The sequence below is a fragment of the Sinohyriopsis cumingii genome, chromosome 12 (assembly GCF_028554795.1).
Source record: "Sinohyriopsis cumingii isolate HCF-2022 chromosome 12, ASM2855479v2, whole genome shotgun sequence".
Lineage (NCBI taxonomy): Eukaryota > Metazoa > Mollusca > Bivalvia > Unionida > Unionidae > Sinohyriopsis > Sinohyriopsis cumingii.
The window spans coordinates 12,257,338-12,278,219 of NC_142972.1; the positions used below are offsets into that span (position 1 = coordinate 12,257,338).

The 20,882-nt window shown below is 34.1% G+C and overlaps 1 protein-coding gene across 4 annotated transcripts in view; it reads left to right on the top strand.

The window, feature by feature from the left end:
- The window catches only part of LOC149786011 (E3 ubiquitin-protein ligase rnf213-alpha-like), a 353,460-nt gene that overhangs the window by 321,633 nt on the left and 10,945 nt on the right, over positions 1 to 20,882 (top strand). For all 4 annotated transcript variants that reach the window (XM_089976308.1, XM_089976310.1, XM_089976309.1 and 1 more), the window contains exons 84-87: positions 4,263 to 4,404; positions 10,710 to 10,781; positions 12,451 to 12,619; positions 15,350 to 15,563. In XM_089976308.1, the coding sequence (XP_089832434.1) occupies positions 4,263 to 4,404; positions 10,710 to 10,781; positions 12,451 to 12,619; positions 15,350 to 15,563 (597 nt within the window). The remainder of the gene's footprint in view (positions 1 to 4,262; positions 4,405 to 10,709; positions 10,782 to 12,450; positions 12,620 to 15,349; positions 15,564 to 20,882) is intronic.

The following is a 20,882-nucleotide window of genomic DNA, read 5'->3' on the forward strand; positions in this document are numbered from 1 at the left end:
CTGGGACACTTGTAGAGATGTGTTCTTTTCAGTACAGATGCTGCATTTAACTTAACATTATTTGCAGAAAGAACCATCTGCCTCCCCTCCTTCCACCATGTCATTTATTTGGGTAATTTCTTGCATGGTATACCATTCCAACTGTTCTGGGGTAAATAGCAGTATTGGCTGATGTGTGTTATCATGGCAATCTCTGATCAAACTTGTATCGACTTTCATTAATCATCATCCCTACATACCTCGTATCAGCCCCTTGCAGCTCCACATGCAGGTTTCGCACACTCTTCGCAACCCTACAAACTCCCCAAGTCTCTCTTCCGGAGACCATTGTCAAGTTTCATGCATTCACAACTTTGCTTTTGAACCCCACAATTTGTGTCTGTACTTAAATGTATACAGCTATTATGCCCATATATACTTCATACCCACTTCCTACGATGCATATATGGAGTATTGGCTGATGTTTGTTATCATAGCAAACCTCAGGATCAGATTTATCACGTTTCAGTATTCAGTGCCCCTTTATACCTTGTATCAGCCCCTTCTGGCTCCACATACAGGTATTGGACACTCTTCACAACCCTACAAACTCCCCTAAGTCTCTCTTCCAGAGCTGTTCCTGTAGAAAAAATTCAGAACTCAGCTGGTGCAATGTGCTGTGATGGAATTTGCCTCCATTATGCCAAAGATTATTTTATATGTACAGTAAAATTTCTATTGAACCTCTGTATTGTGTGTTGTCTAAATATATGATGTCCTTAATAAATTATAAAGTATAAACAAAATTTATGATGGATGTCACATAACTAGACATGCATAACATTATATGCCCCCCTCCACAGATAGGGTAGGGACATTAGAAACTTCTACATCCACATTGCCAGGCAGAATTAGACCAAATTGTTTTTTATATTCAATGATTTACAAAGGATCTCAATGACTCTGACCAAATTTTGTCTAAAGATTTTAAATAAGAATACCCTGGTCAGGTTCAGCTTTCATGTTTTTTCCATCAGAATTTGGTCAAAGCCCCTTTTTGACTTGCAAACTTTGCATCTTTACTTTCTTCATGGATTGATCCCAAAGTTTGTAGTAGTCTTTTAAATTAAGAAGACCTAAGGCAGGTTAGATTTTCATGGTTTTCAGGCTTAATGTTTTGGAGTTATTGCCCCTGTTTCACTTAAAAATATTGCTCTTTTAATTTCCATTCAGCATTTCAATAACATTAACCAAATTTAATGTGATGCTTTACAATAGAAAGATATAAATCAAGTTTGATTTTTTTTTCTGGTTAAAGTTGACAAAGTTATATGGTCCCTGTTTGACTTAGAACTTTGCCCTTCACTTAGGTCATATTAGCACCCTTGTTATATGGACACATTGTTTCTTCAGATATGTTATTCAGTCATAAAGAGAACATCAACTGCTTCACTAATCCTGCCATAACAAGCTTAAAGAATGTTCACAGTCTGAATACATACATGCAGATTTTGCAGTCACTGGTACATGGAAAGATGGTCAACTGTCATGGCCAAGAAAATAACCTGACCAAATGAGACAGCCTAGAAATGTACATAATTTGATGTGCACACCATCAGCATTGCCACCAACTCCATCTCAGTTTCCAATTTTTTGATGGAATCACTAGAATGCAGAAAAATGACCTACTCGTCAAAAAGAACCTCGGGTTCCTCAACAGCCCATCCATCACTTGCAATAACACATTCTGTCACTCAGCAAGAATAGCCTTGATGGATGTACCTTTTCTCCTTTCCCATCTGCTTTAAAAAGTCTTACAGAAAGCAAGCAGAGTGTTGATTAATCAGATGGTAAGAATCATGAATCAACATCCTCCTAGTACTAGAGATTACTGGGACAGCCCTGCCTGAAGCAACTATATTCAGTTTTTTCTTCTTCTGAACCCACAAATGTTGAACCTACACACATGGCTCATATCCAACAAGCCTTCAATAAGAAACAGCTCTGACTCCAAACAAGTGATAGACAGACATGCACATACAAGAAAGCCCACAATTTTGAAAAAATTTGATGGGAAAAATGGAGAATTTTTCCCAGTCATGCGGTCTCTGCACTCAAAGCCTCCGTACCATGGGTAACAAACTTTTTTGGTTCACTCTTCAAAATAAAGGAGTTTGATCCCATCATTATCAAGGGCTATGATTTCAGGCACACTTTTGCCATCATGGAAGTGAAAATATAGTTTGGAAAGAAAAACTTTCCAGCCTTTTACATATGTTGACTTGTCTCAAGAAAAGAATTTGAGTTTCTGTCCAAAATGGAATTTACCATGGGTTCTGATATGGTTGAACAAGGCACCCGTCAAAACAATTTCTAGGTCATCACTGACTCACCTTTCATACAAATCCCGCTTCTTAGTCACACTATCTACAGCAGACAGAATCAATGTAATCCACACCTTATCAGTTGATCTGAACTATCTGCAGTTCTACCTTGATGGTTCAGTTTCTTTTCATGATGGCCTTCACTTCATTACTAAAACTCTCTTCCCTTTCAGGCTTGGGAATGTAGAATAGGCCAAATATTTTGCCCTGACATGTATCCTATGATGATGTTACAGCTGAGGTCTTTTATTTTTTAAAAGAGTGCAGTTTATTTTTGTTTAATGTGACTTTGCATTTTGAAGAATTGTACTCTTATTTGCCTTTAACTTTGATTTGGATGTTTTTTTTGGGATACCTAAACTTACTCTAAACTCCTGTGCCAAGGTTGTCCTGATGTACGATTAATCCATATATGTCATACATATTTCATAGAAAGGAATAGGCTCTTGCTCATCCGAAATCAGTCTTTTATCTAACAACTGTTTTATTATGTTGATCCTTTCTCCAAGGAGCATCTACTCAGCACAGTGTTAGGGCATTGAGGAGGAGCTATGCTGGTCAGTTGAGTTAGGAGCTTCTACTGGACACTGTTTGGTCGTTGAGGTGGACTATGCTGGTCAGTTGAGTTAGGAGCATCTACTGTACTCTGTTAGGGCATTGAGGTGGACAATGCTGGTCAGTTGAGTTAGAAGCATCTACTGGACACTGTTTGGGCTTTGAGGTGGACAATGCTGGTCAGTTGAGCTAGGAGCATCTACTAGATGCTGTTAGGGCATTGAGGTGGACCATGCTGGTCAGTTGAGCTAGGAGCATCTACTGAACACTGTTAGGGCATTGAGATGGACAATGCTGGTCAGTTGAGTTAGGATCATCTACTAAATGCAGTTAGGGCATTGATGTGGACAGTGCTGGTCAGATGAGGTAAAACTCACTTTACCACTTAAAGAAAGAAGAGATGATACTTCCTCTCAGGTTGTCATCCTTGATTCAATGGTTTGTCCACTCAACAATAATAAATGAATTTCTTATGCATTGCATTAAGTTGCAATATTAGGACCATCACCACTAGCATAGCCTTCAGGCACAAAATGCTAGCTTTACAGATCAGTCTGCAGTGACATGGGTTACCCTGCTTTGTTTGATTTTTTCAATAAGCTTCAACCAAACATATGCTATGTGCTAACCACTTGCTTGTATTGCGCATCAGACTCCTAGCTACAACCATGTATATGCCACGTACTGGTTTGCATCTCACATCAGACTCTAAGCTACTGCACATATGTAAGGAACATTTGGAGATTGGAGACAGGGCCAGCACAGCAGCAGGTGGTTTCCTTTAACCTATTCTCCTAATGTATTATCATCAAATAATAAATTTAAAAAGAAATAAATTTGTGGACTAAAATCTGTTCTTTTTTATAATACTTTGCCCAATTACAATATGGGCATACCATCACAAGCTCTCACTACAGTTGCATCTATGGAAGAGAATGCACATCCACTTGAGTAGTAACTGATGATTAATGGGAGTTTGTGCTAACCCCTCTATCCAACCCTTTAAGTACTTTTGGTAATAAAATAAGACATACGGTTTTTAGTTGGCAAGGACTAGGTATGCAAGGTAGTGGATCTTCTCCTAACATGTGAACTGGTAAGTATTATCAACAAACAGTTTTACTCTGACAAATGGGTTCAAGGTTGTAACTATTTCAAACCTTTGAAAAATTTGTCAATATTTTTACATGTCAGGAATAGTTTGGGACATTTTCATTCCTGTACAGGTCTCAATCCTCATGTTTCTGGATCAAAAGGATCCACAGTTTTGAAATTTTCACTTATAAAATTTAAGTTGTTCTGTTTGAACTAAAATCGTCTCAAGAATGTTATTTTTCCATCCAGGAACACCACTTGCGGGCCCTTCGCTTTATTCCCAGCATCCTAAAGCTACACAGAATCCTGTTCCAAAAATTTCAGCGGAGACTGGGTCGTGCAGAAGCTTCATCCATTACAGTGGATTCTGTCATCAGGGAGGATAGGGGAAGTGAGTAAAAGATCTAGGACCAAAGTGTGTGTGTGTGTGTGTGTGTCTGATGAAAATCAAAAACTACTTATAAGTTGATCTTGTGGGTATTGATATGAGATCTGGTTAACCAACCAAATTACATCTTTCATACTTATGAAAGTTTAAATGTAAAATGTCCTTAGGAACATATTATCCCTAAAGTTAACTCTCCCAAACATGAAAGGCAATGCTTGATAGGCTTCTAAAAACAGGTTGACAAGGAATTTCAAAGATCACCAATATGTGAACTTCTGTTGGTACTCATCAGATCAGTGTTATGTCAGATATCTTGATGTTAATCTCATTTGCAAGTGTGTGTGACAATGCTGCACATATGACATGCTGGTCCTGACAAAGTTGGATGGTGGGAAAGTGTATATTATTAGCTTAAGCTACTTTCCATGCTAATGGTTGCTCATGCCTAGCATGATATCATTTATGTTGGGGATATAATCAGTACCCTGAAAACATTTTGGTACACAGTATTTTCTTGTTCGGTTGAAAATGGCTAGTTCATGTATTTATTGATAACATCACCTGGTTATATACGCAGGAACCATATATTTATGGTCGAACATTACCTAGATCTGTGTGTGGATACCATATTTGTATGGCACAGGACAGTGATTTCTACGGATGTCCAATCCTGGCCAATCAATAATTGTATGCTAATAATAACAGGGAGATAGCACATTAATAGTCCAAGCAGATCACGACTTTGTAACAGAACATCAATGAAATGTATATTAAAACAGACTTATTTGCCCAGGAAAGTCTATTGTCAACAGTGGACATTATTGTAAACAGTATGGTGGCTATTAAGTAGTTGTATGTATGGGATAGACCAATTAGAATAAAGTTTGTTAGGGCTTTGTGTGGAAGTGTAGAGGTATAAATAGCCATACACAGTTTTCAAAATTTGAGAATTAATTTTCTGCAGGAATATACCACGTGTTGATATCCATGTACTCTCAGACTGATTCTATGACATGTTGATATACAAGTGCTGTGAGATGGCCATCTCAGACTGATTCTATCACATGTTGATATACAAGTGCTATGACACTATCATGTGTTGATATACAAGTGCTATGACACTATCGTGTGTTGATATACAAGTGCTATGACACTATTGTGTGTTGATATACAAGTGCTATGACACTATTGTGTGTTGATATACAAGTGCTATGACACTATTGTGTGTTGATATACAAGTGCTATAACACTATCGTGTGTTGATATACAAGTGCTATGACACTCGTGTGTTGATATACAAGTGCTATGACACTATCGTGTGTTGATATACAAGTGCTATGACACTATCGTGTGTTGATATACAAGTGCTATGACATGGCCATCCCATTCAGTAACAACTTAAAGCTCCACTAAATCGAGCTTAAACTGTAGTAGCTAAGTTTATCAATGAGTCTGTCATGTGCAGAACCTCTCTTACATTGGGGGATACATTGTATCACCAAGAGCAAGAACTGTACTAGCTTGAAAAGGACAAACCATTCATTTTAGGGGGTGCCATGTGTCGACTCTGAGGTATTCCTTCCTTGCCTATCATTTTTAACAAAAAATAAAAAGCACAATACTTCTATCATATTATAAAGTTCATTTTGCTCTGCTTCTCTCTCTCTCTCTTTCTTTCTCTCTCTCTCGGTCATCATCTTGAAAATGAAATGGACAAGCGAAAGAGATCCACTTCTTAAGTAACCCACTCTTATGACAGCAGTGTGTAATGTATGTGACTTCGCAAGCAAATAATCAAGAACTTCATTCAATATCTGAGCTTTCGATCTGTTGGAAATCTTTTCTTTTCTTTTTTTCTTGTTAGTTCATTTTGTTTTGTTTTAACAGAGCTAGTTTCAGAGGTAGGCCAATGAATATATAAAGCTTGTTTTTTTGTTTTTTTATTTATTTTCCGCAAACATTTGACAATGTAGAAGTTATAATATGTTAAGACTGTTGCTGAGAAATGTGTTTTATTTCAGATATTTTTGGCAGGTTGCAATTAATAATTATCAATGAAAACCTCACAACTATTGCTGTATAATTTATAATCAATGAGAAATAATTATGTTAATTTTAGGTAATAATGACTTTCAGGCCTCTCAAATGTAAAGCTCCACTCACAAGAAAACTAACAACCAATGTCACTATCATACATATGTACTGGACAGATGAGCTTCTGATTCATTGCTGCAAACTACCATCTCAGTGTTCGTACTGTTGTTTATTTCTGCTTCACTTGGTGGTAAATATCAAAGAGCTCACTTGGCTTGGTAACACATTGGCTTTTTTCAGCTGATGTTTCATTACCATATGTAACTGAAAAATAGTACACTATTCTGTTGTGTTGAGAGATGATCCAAAGTAATGGCTGTGACAATATTGCTCTCTCTGGTTTGACATTAGAATCATTCAGCTGTAGACACCAGAATGTTACAGAATTTGGTAGGCCATTGACAGTTATGGTCAAACTAGCTGAACACTAGAAGATGTATTAAAAATAAGACTTTAAAACAATTTGAGTTGTAAAGAGAGTTATTTTAAAACTATATGTGCTGTCATGTATTAAAGAATGCATTCATTATAAAAGATATTAAAGAAATCAAAGACATAATGTATCCCTAACTATTAATATGTATTCAGTTTGCATGTTAATAGATAGTAAAGGAATGTTAATACGTACAAAAGATTTAGTAATGAAACTGGCAAAAATGAAACTGGCAAAAATAACAGTTTATGTAGTATGTGTCTAAAAATAGCCCTATAAGTTGTTCTTGTCACCAAAAATAAGACCAATATAATTGTTCTGCTTTATGATAATTAGTATTTTACCTTCATATTTAAAACAGCTTGTTAACATGGAGTTCTTTGAAAAATGAATGCTCAATTTTGGTGGATAAAAGATTCTGCCCACAATACTATTTTAAAGACTTTCAAACCTTTCAAACACTAACATTACCCATTGGTCGCTATGGCAACCAAATTAAATCTATAACACGTACAAAAGATTTTGGTAATGATGACTTTCAGTATGAGTAATATTGGTTCCTTATCAATGAATTATAAGTGAATAGAATTATATTTTATATGGAGGAAAATCGTGACTAAGATCTAAATATTGTAACATAATGAAATGTAGAAACATGTTTGAAAGTAAAGTTTGAATTCTCTAGCATAGTCCTAAAAGTAATGAACTGAGGATATGTAATATGTAGGAGAAAATTTATTGTATGTGCACATTCTCAATAACTATATTTGATGGAAAAGTATACACTATATTCGATTTTTTGTCAAAAATTACTTTTTCTGCCCTTTACCTCTATTTGGTTGCTATGGGAACCATCAGTACATCATTTTCACCAACATTTTTAGTGCTAGCAATCTGCATGTATATATTCATCACTTTGTACAATTTCACTACAATATGTTTATAAATAATAGTTCTGAAACTGTTACATGGATTTGGCGCAAAAAGTCTATTGTTTTGAAACAATTCAGCATGCACAGGCAGGGCAGTTAGAAACAAATTAGCACTGGTTTCAAGGTCAAGCAAACAACACAGCACTACCAGGGTTAAGAAATGATTTTAAAACACTTGTGAGTAATGTGACCACTGAGCATTAAAAGTATCCATGAGCATTCAGTGCTTAAAGTTGTGAAACCTCACACACACACCAAAATAAAATAAAATCGGGTAACAATGAACAAGTCTTATCATAATCTTGTTGTGTTATTTGTATTATTTTTTAAAGTATGTAATAATAAATAATAATAGTAAAGGTGCACAACACAAATTATTCTGGTCCACATTCAGTTTTTTTGTATTCATTCTTAAAACAGTATTATTTTAAATTCTTGAAAGTTCTGATATGGAGAAAATGTTCAAAAAGTAAATTTTCATGCTTTCTGTAGCACAATATGTGTAAATTAAGTATCCACTCTTCTGATAAAATTTACTCACACCGAATTCCCAAAATTTACTCAATAAAAGTTAATGAAGAATAGATGTTTTCTGATAAGGTCACGCGCAGATAATCTTCAGACCATTTTACCTTGAAGATAAGCAGCCTGGCAGTTTCTCTTACATGTCTCCACATTCTTTTTAGTTGTTATGTTTTATAACAGTTTCTTTAGATTCAATGAATTTATTTCAGCTTCCAAACCCCATATAAAATGAGTAGTAAATCTGTCAGCATGTCACAAATATGGCTGCTGATGGTGTCATTTGGGAACTATTAGGTTGTCCGAAAAGTACCAACTGCATTACCCACCATGATCAAGAGTAGTTTGTTATGTGTTACGTCATTCCAGAATGAGGCAACTATCCATTACTTTGAAGGTCTATTAATTGAGGTATTCTTTCAGATAAAAATATTGGGGTTTTTGCATCAAAACAAAAGGGGCAATTGATTTCTTTTCTAATTTGTAAGGAAGAAAACATAGAAAATAAAGATCTTTGGACCTAATGCGTCCAACTGGAAAGTATCACAAAGAGCTATGTAAGTACTTTTCATTGTACTAAATTTCCAAGCACATAACAAGCAAAAAAGTTATCACAAATCCTTATAAGCATTAGAAAAGAATTTATAAACAAAATTTTAGTAATCATTGTGGGAGGATGAGAGAGAGAGAGAGAAGATGTATAGAAACAAAACCAGTCGTCCCTTTTCATTGAGTACATAAATTTAATTTTAGAATATTTCTTTGTATTGACATTTATCTAATAAAGGAGAAATAACTGCTGCAAATATCAAGTGAAACATGGCAAGAAGTTATGTTGGGAGATAAGAGTGGCATGGTTGGTGTGATGGTACCTTTTCAAAGAACTGCAGTTTATTGTCTTTAATTTTGATGAAACAAGATAAATATTTAGTGTATTTATTTTACTATTGTGATTTCTTTAAAATACAGCGAAGTGCTAACTTCTTACAAGCTAATGTACTTCACTCCCTCAGAATAGGTTGATAACTTGCAACTCCATTATATCGTGGAAACTGATAGATCCCATTTTTTTCTGAATCAAAAGTCATAAATCATGATCAGAGGTGGTTAATGAAAACTTGAGATATTTTGTCAATGAAAATTCATAAATTTTAAGATAGCATACATTTTGTAATATTTTCGTTAACAAAATTATTTTCTTAATAAATAACAATATCTGATGAAATATCAATCAGATGAAAATGTTGGTCAATGCCTACTGGTGGCAACACAGTAAGAAATAGATCCCACTTAAAGAGGTCTTTTCAAGTGAAATTTGTGTTTTAATTTTATTTTTTAATTTGGTTTTGATGTAATCAGTGTAGATGTGATACTTCCTCTTCTATTAAAATGTGAAAAGTCAGTTTACTCTTGCAACAACTCCAGTAAGCATTTCTGTGAAATTTAATTAAGTGGCTAAGCTGCATTAATTAAGAAAGTTGTTGGGGTCTTAATGGATCCATCACACAACCTAATTAAGACATTAATTGTCTTAGCCAATAACTTTATGTAAAAGGTGTAGACATCACGGTAACATCCATGTACAGGGTCAGCCTAATTTCTTGTCAAAACCAAACACCACAGACAACTCTGAAGTATTTGCTTTTGGCTAATCTGTGAATTGTTCTTCAAATTTTGCATTGATATTATATTTGAAAATAACTAGCAGATTCCAACTAAAATAAATGCCAACAAATTTTTTCGTTCTCATTCGTTTTTGGTTTATTTTTTTGGATCTTTTTTTTTGTTGCAAATGTAATGTTCCTGAATTGTGCAATTGTTGTGGGTTTTTATTAGTAAAAATGATACACTCAATACATGTGTTATTAATGAAGAATTGTTTGGTGTCCTTTTGAAATTGCTATCATTGGGCATTAAATTGATACATCTTCATTGGTTTGGCTCCACTGGATACACAAGTGTAATTTTAGCTATGAAGCTTTTGTTCATTGTGTTTAACTGTGGTTATAAGATTTGTGTCATGATTGAGGCTGGCAACATACACATGGGATAGAGTGTCTTTCTCGCTCACAAAATGCATTATTTTTGTGCACAGCTTTATAATAGATAAAAAGTTCAAGTACAAAGGATTGATATCAGGTGAATATTCCATAGGTTATGTGGTAACCGTTCATTTATTTACCATATAGGTGTGCAACTTACATGGTTTATCCAGGATAAAATTTAATATGACTGTTTAAATGTTGAGAATTTCAAACTTTTATGAGTGTTTGTCACCAGTTTTATCTATTTATTACTTTAAAGAATTTTTGCTTGTTTTCTTTCAGACGAGTTGGAAGCCCTAATACAGGATTATGCAAATGCTTGGGAACTTGTCCGCAACAGCCTAAGCATGACTAGTATGTATTTTGCTTTTTAATACAGGCTTATACAAAGTCTTGGGAACTTGTACCCAATAATCTAAGCATGACTGGTATCTATTAATGATTGCCCGTAAAAAATAGGATTATACAAAGGCTAGGGATCTTGTCTCCAACAGTCTAAGCATGACTGGTATCTATTAATGATTGCCTGTAAAAGTAGCATTATACAGATGCTTGAGATCTTATCTCCAACAATCTAAGCTTGACTGGTATCTATCAATGATTGCCTGTAAAAATAGGATTATACAAAGTCTTGGGATCTTGTCTCCAAGAATCTAAGCATGACTTATCTATTAATGATTGCCTGTAAAAATAGGATTATACAAAGGCTATGGAACTTGTCCCCAACAATCTAAGCATGACTGGTTTCTATTATTGATTGCCCATAAAAATAGGATTATACAAAGTCTTGGGATCTTGTCTCCAACAATCTAAGCATGACTGGTATCTATTAATGATTGCCTGTAAAAGTAGCATTATACAGATGCTTGAGATCTTATCTCCAACAATCTAAGCTTGACTGGTATTTATCAATGATTGCCTGTAAAAATAGGATTATACAAAGTCTTGGGATCTTGTCTCCAACAGTCTAAGCATGACTAGTTTCTATTAATGATTGCCTTAATACAGGATTATATAAAGTCTTGGGAACTTGTCCCCAATAATCTAAGCATCACTAGTATGTATGTTTATAATTAATACAGAATGATATAAAAACTTGAGGACTTGTCTGCAAAAATGTCTAACTGAGTTAAATATGAAATCTTCTTTTGGTTGATGTGCAAAAATATATATTGTTTGTGTAATAATGTAAACAAGAGTACCACAAATGACTCATGATAACTTGCCAGCATGAGGTTCCTTTTGTGACTTTATATTTTTTGCTCTATACATCAGTACACATGAAAAGACATGTACAGACACAGTTACAACAGTACTCCAAGGTCAGTCTTTATCCAATTTACGGTGTGTCCTGGCCTAAAATTTCCCAAGAATTTAATTGTTATCTAGTATGTAGGAACATCTGTAGTAGACGTGATTATTGGTAAAGCTATGCAGCCATCTTGTTTGGAAAGAAAGGACAAGGACAGCAGTCTAGATCTTGATGTATAGAAATCACGTTAGTAGAATGTAATTTACCATCTGGAAATGACGGGCATCTGCAAGATCTGTTCTTAGGAATTATGAGTTTGATGTTGGAGTTACAGACCCAAAGCAGTAGGTTCTTTATGACGTTATGGGGAATAAACTCATATATTTTGTTGGGTTTGTTTGCTATATTTTTTATGTTCATTTGTCCTGTTTTAAGATATGCAAACAATTTAGTACCTCTGTATTTTATTTACAAATAAGTGAGCAGCAAAAATGTTTCACCTTGCAATATCAATTAAATACTTAATGTTACATTACCAAAATGATTTTGAAGTGCAAGTTTGTAAAAAAGAAAACAAAAATGTACAGCTGCATATGTATGCCTCAAAATTTAAATTATTTATTGTTCATTCACTAATTTACTTCTGTGCTTCAAGCCACAGAGAAGAAGGATGTAAATATGAATATTTAGAGACAAAAAGTAATCATAGTTTCATATCCATAAGTGTATGTGCTGTGTTTCTGTTTAATAGACCTGTATTGCATATTACAGTGCAAGTTCTGCAGGACTACTGTAGAAAAGGTATTGATAGAACCACACCCATATCACAACTGCTGCCAACATCAAGTGGTGCTGGACTGTGCACATGGTCACTGATGAGGTTCCTGCTCAAGAAACAAAATGACTTCCTAGAGGAGTACTGTAGAGTGCAGAAGAACAGGTCAGTAGAAAATTTCTTGCCTATATTGCATGGGTGAGTCACAGTGATCTATATGTTTGGCAGCATTGTTGTTGTTTTTGTTGGTATAGACTTTAGTGTTTCTTTCCCCCATCCCACTTGTGGATTCTTAGATGTTTAGTAGGCCCAATGTACTATCCAATATGTCATAAGCAGTGACTAGAGGAGGGTGGGGTCATACTATTATGGTTAGCATGCTGGGTTTGTGATCAAATGGTGGCAGTTTAAATCCTTATTAACCATCAATCAGACCAGCCCAGGTCAGTTACTATGGTGTGTCCTTGGGCAAGGTACATTACTCCAGTCACCTTAGTACAAAATAACTTCTTGTGTACCTGCAATAAAATACCAAACCAAACCTTTTATTTTATATTTAGCTCCTTTTGTTTGAAATGTTTGCATCTACAGTTAAAAAATATGAGTTTATTTTTGTTAAGTGGTACTGCTCACTGCTAGCAAAAGTTATAGACACAGTGACCTACTTTTCAGCTAAGAATTAGGGTTAGGAACCATTCTGTTTATCAGTGCATGTGAGACATGACATTCTGTGTAATGCTTTTCCATCTTTGTTTTTCTTTTGGAACAGAAGAAAAGCTTAAGAAATGTAATGATGGAAGTATGCAAGTAAAAGAGCTCAGACTAAAGAAAGAAACAAACTGGACTGTGTTGTATTTGAGGATTTATGTTGTCTCACCATGGTAACTGAATTTGAACTATTTAAATGGATATTTGCAGCTGCAAACACACCATCAGTCTCTGCAAACCCAGATATACAAAATACTTATCGACTGCTCCGGTGGCCTAGTGGTTAGAGTGTCCGACTCGGATGCGGGAGGTCGTGGGTTTGATCCCCAGCCGAGTCATAACAAAAACTTACAAAAATGGTACTAACAGCTTCCTCACTTGGCGCTCAGCATTATGAGGTTAGTGTTAGGACTGGTCGGCCTCGTGTCAGGATAATGTGACTGGGTGGGACATCATGCTACATGTCTGCAACATGATGCCCCAATGCTAGACATCTCTATAAACTGCCACACTGCAGACATTATAGCGATATGACTGAACAATTACTAAAGCTACGTTAAAAATTGAAATCACACACACACACACACACACATTGACAGTATATTTTCCATGGCACCCCATTACAAAGATTGTTTTATCAGTGGTGTTCAAGCTTTTCACAATATATATATATATATATATATATATATATATATATATATATATATATATATATGGATTAGTAGTTAGATTTGCATGCAACCTTGGCAAGATCATTTTGATTGACCTATTCTGTTTTTTTTAAAGTTGACTACATGCCTAAAATAGATTAAGTTACACCTTGAGAAATTCTGTTCTAATTCCACATACCGGTACTATTAAATAATTTGTAACTCTGCTGGTCATAGACCAGAAGAGTTTATGGGATGGTCTGTTGTCCATCATTATCTGTCCACCAATACAAGTTTATTATCATTACTCCTCCTAAATTACTTAAAGAATCATCATGAATCTTTATTGACACAGTCCTGATAATGCAGGCACTTCTCCAGTCCTAGTTTGAACAGATTATCTATACAGCGCTGCATCAAGTTAAATGTCTCAGACCAGTCTGGTTTTATTTCTCTTCAGTCCCTCATTTTCATGTATCTCCATTACCATCTCTCTTTGCTTGGCTTCTTTACTCTTATCTCCTTGGATGGTAGACACATGAACATCTAAATGTACGAAACAAAAAACATTTTCCTATCTGCTTTTATTACACTGTATTTTTATTGAGTTTATGTAAATATTTTCACTATTATAAAATTCTCTGCAATATAAATAATATCTAAATATAATCTTTATCAGTAGTTAATGATTTCAAGTAAAATAATGTTGCTTTCAATGACTATTAAATCAGTATTTTAAAATTTAAATGCAATAATTTAGATGAAATAATCAAGGTAGAATAAGTTACTTTAATTGATGTACAGTAAATAAATGTACAGTGATGAATTGTCTCAAAGGTAGAGGAAACTCCTAATTAGCACTTGTATAACAAGCAAGAAAATTTTATTTTTCTAGCAGAAAATTAATAATTGCAACAATAATAGATTATTTGGCCTGAATCTCAAGCAGATGCATTTTTTTAACACAAGACTTACTTCTCCCAAGGACTTGAAGCTTCTTTTCAACAGTAAAACTTAGGTTTCCATGTCTCTTTATCCTTTTCATACACTAGTTAATGCTTTGACATGTACTTGTTTCGATAACTACAGCATCGGTAATGAGGTAATTGATTTCCAGAAAGGGAAAATAAACTAATAACAAAGACAATGACTGACCATTGACACAAATGAAACAAATAATTCATAAAAATCAACATTTAACATCTTTATACATATAAAGAAAGAAACAATGATATTAAAAAAAATCTTCAAGAATACAACAGATCTTGCCAAATTATTATATTATACTCTTGTTTACTTTGGCATTAAAACTTTGTAATAATTCAAGAAATTTGTAAAACTATCTTAAAATTTCATCAGCCATGCCAGTCATGTTATATCGGATTCCTCTATAAGAAAACATATAATAGAACTGTTCCATTATTAGGACCATTACATTTATTTCATACAGTTTCATTACTAGAAGATAATCATTTCATTATTTTGGTTTTTATTTCTTGCAAAATAATAGTTTTAGTTACATTTTTATAATATGCAGCACTGAAAACCTGCCAAAAGTAAAAGTAAGGGACTTAACTCTAGCTCACCTGATCAGCTACCACCCAGAACAGGATATTCTGCCGCTAGTTCTGGCCAATTGTAACTATTCCTTTGAGGTGGGAAAGGGAACCACTATAGAGTACAACTTTTCCAACCTGGAGAGACAAATTATGGACAGGTTTCTCTTTGGAAAGTCTTTGATAGACATTGAGGTAAGAGTTTCGTTTTTTTAATTCAGTATCTACATTGAAGTTCTTTTGTTCAGATCCATTGCAGGCAGTGGAGGAAACTCTTTTCGTTAGGAATTCCAATTGAAGCTCAGTCTGGCTATTTAAATCCTGCACTTTTATTTTGGTCAGTATTTTTGACAATTAAAGTTGGTCAGTTTTAGAAATTTCGTGATATCTTGAACATGGTAGTCATTCTATTCATGATGATGTTGGGAAACTTAGTTTTGTGACCTCTTTTAAGAAGTTGATGTGTCCCCACTGCTTGTTGGAGGGCATTTGATTTTCTTCCATCCATCTGTCTGTCCACAAGTCCATTCCAAGAAACTTGTTAACATGATTGTTCAATAATTACTTGAAATGGACAAATTTCATTTTGTATGTACATGTACATGTCCTGACAGGATTATCATTCTACTGAAATAATTTGTCAGTTTTAGAAAAAATTGCACACCCACCTTCACCACCGTCAGGCAGAGCGTATCTTGTTATGATACTGTCCATCTATCTATCTGTCTGTTGTCTTTTTGTTTCTGCACAACAACCTGAACTAAACATTGTGGATGGCTTGCACTTGGGGTAAGGTTGAAATGTATTAACTATTTGATCAAGGGTCAGGCTCACTGTGGCTGAAAAATGAAAAATGGTGTGTGCACAAAGCATTCAATTTTAGACCTGACAACCTTCAAGATAATGTTGGGGGGTATTTTTGAGACTTAAAAGTGTTTTGTAGTCCCATAAGGGGTCAGTGTGCCTGACAGACGAAATTGACAGTATACAATTAAAAGTAGTCATATAAGCCTTTAAAAAATAACTACAATGTCAAATGTGAAAGGAAAAAAGAAAACAAAACTAATGTTTCCTGAAGCATTTAATACATTATCAAACAAAACATATATGGTAGACTCATCATTGCCATATATCATCATGACACATATATGCAAACATGCACATAATCACAATTACACAGACATTAAATAAAAAAATACATAAGTTTCTGTCTTAAAATCCATTGATACGAAGAAATGCAATCTTTGCTGCTCTCAGTAGTTCAGTGGTAGGTTTGAAGGTGATGCAAGTGTCATTAGTGTTCACCTTTGCATTCATTAGAGACTGGAGGATACTGTTGTTAAAAGTTCTTCAAAGATTGTGTTGAATTTTTGTCATCATTTAAAATGTTTCTTCTTCTGCATTGCTATGAGGCAGTCTCAGACAATCGATGGCCATACCATACAAGTTAAAATGTCCAATCATTATTTTCCAGAATGCAACCGACATTGCTCATGTCAATATGGTGTTTGAGCTTCACAGAGTTTTACTCTGTCCAGCAGGAGTTCTTAAGTTAGTTTTGCTTGACTTTGCTCATACTTCTTTGAATTACAATTACATTTGCCTTAAAAAATGTTTCACATTTCCCCACTATGCAGACTACCAAAATAATTATGACCTGCATTTTATATCTGGAGTGAAATCTTCCTTTAAAGAAACATTGCTCTGATTATGAAATAACTAATAATCAGATGTCTGAAACATGAGGTTCTTCACTTGACATATTCTGGCATGTATTCAGTTAAATGACAGTGTACCCTCACCAATGTTTGTGGATGATTTACACCTTTGGCAAGAACAAAGGGTGTTGATTTTGGGACTGAAAGGTAAAGGTCACTGTGACTGAAAAAATAAAATCATTTTCTGCCTCATAACTTTATTTCTAGACAATGTACCTTGACCAAAGTTTTTAGAGGGCTTGCACTTAACATACCTGCCAACCAGTACACATTAATCAGTCTGCTTTTTTGACCTAATTATCTCTTGTGTTTTGCCTTTTTATGGATTATGCTTTTTTGTAAATTAAAAGGGAAATAAAAATCAAAAAATAAAAAGTTGTGTTTGTTGTTTTATTATCATCTCTTTAATCCCACACATCACTTAAATTTAGGACTATTCTATAGAAAAGAATGCTGTCGCATAAGAAAAGTGTATGTTTGTCCATTGTAGATACATATGTGCTTTCCCTATTTTCTGTTTATAGCATCTGTATTAAGACACATTTCCGAGAAAACAGATAGATTTTTTCAGTTGACCTTATCTGACAGATTCATTATGTAATACAGTATTCATGTTGAGATTCATTATGTAATACAGTATTCATGTTGAGATTCATTATGTAATACAGTATTCATGTTGAGCACATAATATTGCTATTTGCTGTATTTGTGGAGTTGACTTTATCATCACTCGGCAAAAGTTCTAAATATCAACTAGTCAAAGTGATTGTTGTGTGTGTGTGTGTGTGTGTGTGTGTGTGTGTGTATATATATATATTTTTATATATATATATAAAATTTGTTAGTATGTTTTGTTTCTGTCTGCATTTTGCCCATTTGTGACAAGGTTGTGAACCAGCCGTAGATCCAGTTTAGTAGCAAAACTGAATTTATGCAGTTATGGTATGCAATACATGGATTATACTTTTTATGCTCAGATTACACTTTTTTTTGTTTACCTTATATCTCTCTTGGAGTTGGCAGGTATGACTTAAAGAGCAAGGTCATTGTTACTTTAAAAAGTGGGTTTTGCACAATAGTATTTGCTCTAAAGTAACTTCCTATGACAAAAAAAATTTGTGGATGACCTACTGTTAGGATGATAATGACACATAGGTTTTTAGGTTTAAAGACCAAAGAACAATGACATGGTGAGTCTGATAAGAACATGATGGTTTTTGCACTGTAAATTTTGTTCAAAACCACATAATTTGACAAAAAGGTCAAGGTCATTGAGACCCATTGGTCAGTAATTGGCAGAGCTGACCATATCTTGCTTCCATGAAGGACTATGAAACATGGCAGGCATATAATGTGCTGTTCATAGTACTCATGTTGAACTTCAGAAAATAAGGACATAGACTTTTTGGCTTGAAAGGGTTTTAGTCAGTCCTAGGTTATGGCATAATGTCCAGTCTCTTAGCAAGTGAAGTTTTTATTACTAATAATAGTAATTAACTTTAGGGTTAAACTTAAATTAGCAACAAAATAGAGGATTCAGTTTAAGCTATGCCCTTGCACTAATGACCCTTATTTTTCAATATTTTATGCAATAAAATTTCCTCTATGGTGCTCATAGGGCACATTAACAAAATCAAGACAAATATTATCAAGGATCATTACAGTTAAATTTAGACTAAATTGAGGCCATCCTACCCAAACCTACTGAATAGAATGCACTCAATGAAGGATAAGACAATCAGTTCTTTTAGCTAACATAAGAGTCTTATTTACTTTGATTAGCTTAAGTACTAGTTGAGAGCACATGGTTAAATCTTCAGTAGAAGCACTGCATTGCATTGGTTTCCAAATATCATATAGGAATAAAAAATATAGACTCCAATGTCCAAAATAAATTCTAGAGGGTATGGTTACTGGAGCATGAGTAATTTAAATCCCATTATGGAAGGTTAACAAAAGGGGAGACTGATGATAATCACATGCATTTGGGTCATGGATTTATTATTTTCTGTTAAATATTCACCATGTCCATGAAAATAACCCTTTTCTGAAAAGGAGACATTGTTATTTTAGCGGACAAGGAAACTGTAGAAGACTGTGCTATAGTCTGACTGTACAGTGATTTGTTCAAAGCACATAATATATGACTGTACAGTGATTTGTTCAAAGCATATAATATGACTGTACAGTGATTTGTTCAAAGCATAAAATGTTGGAAAAGTGATTATTATAGAAATTATTAAATTCAAGATGAGAATGCCTGTGATAATAATGTATGTTGGAATATCCAGATTAAACAAGAAATAGGTAAGGATATTTCCAACCCTTATTTAAATTTTATAAACATACCTCTTCTTCACTTGGTAGAAGCTATTGAGCCTTATGTTTCCCCATTTGTGGAATGAATATTGAAAGTATAGATCTGCTGGATTTTCAGGTCAGTTTTGTATGTGAATAGAGTCAACTAACAGTTATGTAAATAATCAGATGTGAGAGTACTTGTCTTCCTTGGATATTGTTACACTGTTGCTAATACATGAAACAATACAAATTGCTTTTGAAAGGAAATTGCTACAATTTCTCAAATGATAATTTAAATGTTAATATAAATGTTCTAGTGGCATTAAATAGAAAAGAAAATTTTGCAGAATATTGAGATTATTGAGAACAGTATGTTTATGATAGTAAAAAGGACCTAAAAAAAGTATTATCTCAGGAGTTTTGTGTTCCATCTGATCCTATATGAATTGGGATCACTTCAACCTTCCAAGCAATATGTGTTTTCAATCCTTTGATTTAATACAGACATTGTTAGCAAGATTGCAAGCTTGACAGGCCATATGTGTTCTCAATCCTTTGATTTAATACAGACATTGTTAGCCATATGTGTTCTCAATCCTTTGATTTAATACAGACATTGTTAGCCATGTGTATTCTCAATACTTTGATTTAATACAGACATTGTTAGCAAGATTGCATGCTTGACATATAAATGAATTGTCATACATAAATTTCATGCACCTGCATGTAGATGACCTGAGTAGACTTTTATTCCATATTTTTACTTGTTTGATGAATTCTTTAATTTCTGAGACTTCATGAATTATAACCTCTTGGGTTGGATGTCTCTACAGTAAAATTTTATGCAGATTCATGTTAGATTTTTGTTTATCAGCCTAATGAATTAATTTCACCGTGTATTTGACAGTCTTGTAACAATACTCTGTGAGTGTAATTTCCAAAAAGATGATAAATTTCCCTTAACATATAAGTGAAAACCAAGACAGTAAGATGAAGAGATTTACAAAACCTTTTAGGTCCAGAAAATGTTTTGCTAAGCCAATTTAAATATGCATAGGTATCTAGTAACCACATAATTTGAGACCATAGTAAGTTTTACTATATCTGGCCTCTAACAGTAAGAAACATAGTTTCACTAGCACTTCTTCCACTCTGGTATTGACAGGGTAAGTCAATAAAAAAGGCATCACATTTTTCCTTTAATGGCTAACTGTTGTTCGGTTACCCCTTCCAATTCCCATTTTTGGGGTTGGAAGTTTTTGCAAATTTGTTATCCTCACAAAACAAAATTCATGACTAATGATAATCAGAAAATGTAAAGTGAAGATGTTGAAGAGTTCAAGGAGCAAGTTTAGTTTTTGAACAAAAACACATAAAACTACCTAAATAAAAATTCATAGATGTGACAAAGAACAGTGGTAGTAGTAATCGTACCATATACAGTTTTATTTAGCATCTCATCTCTTTACAAAACAAAGTCGCACAGTTTTTGATA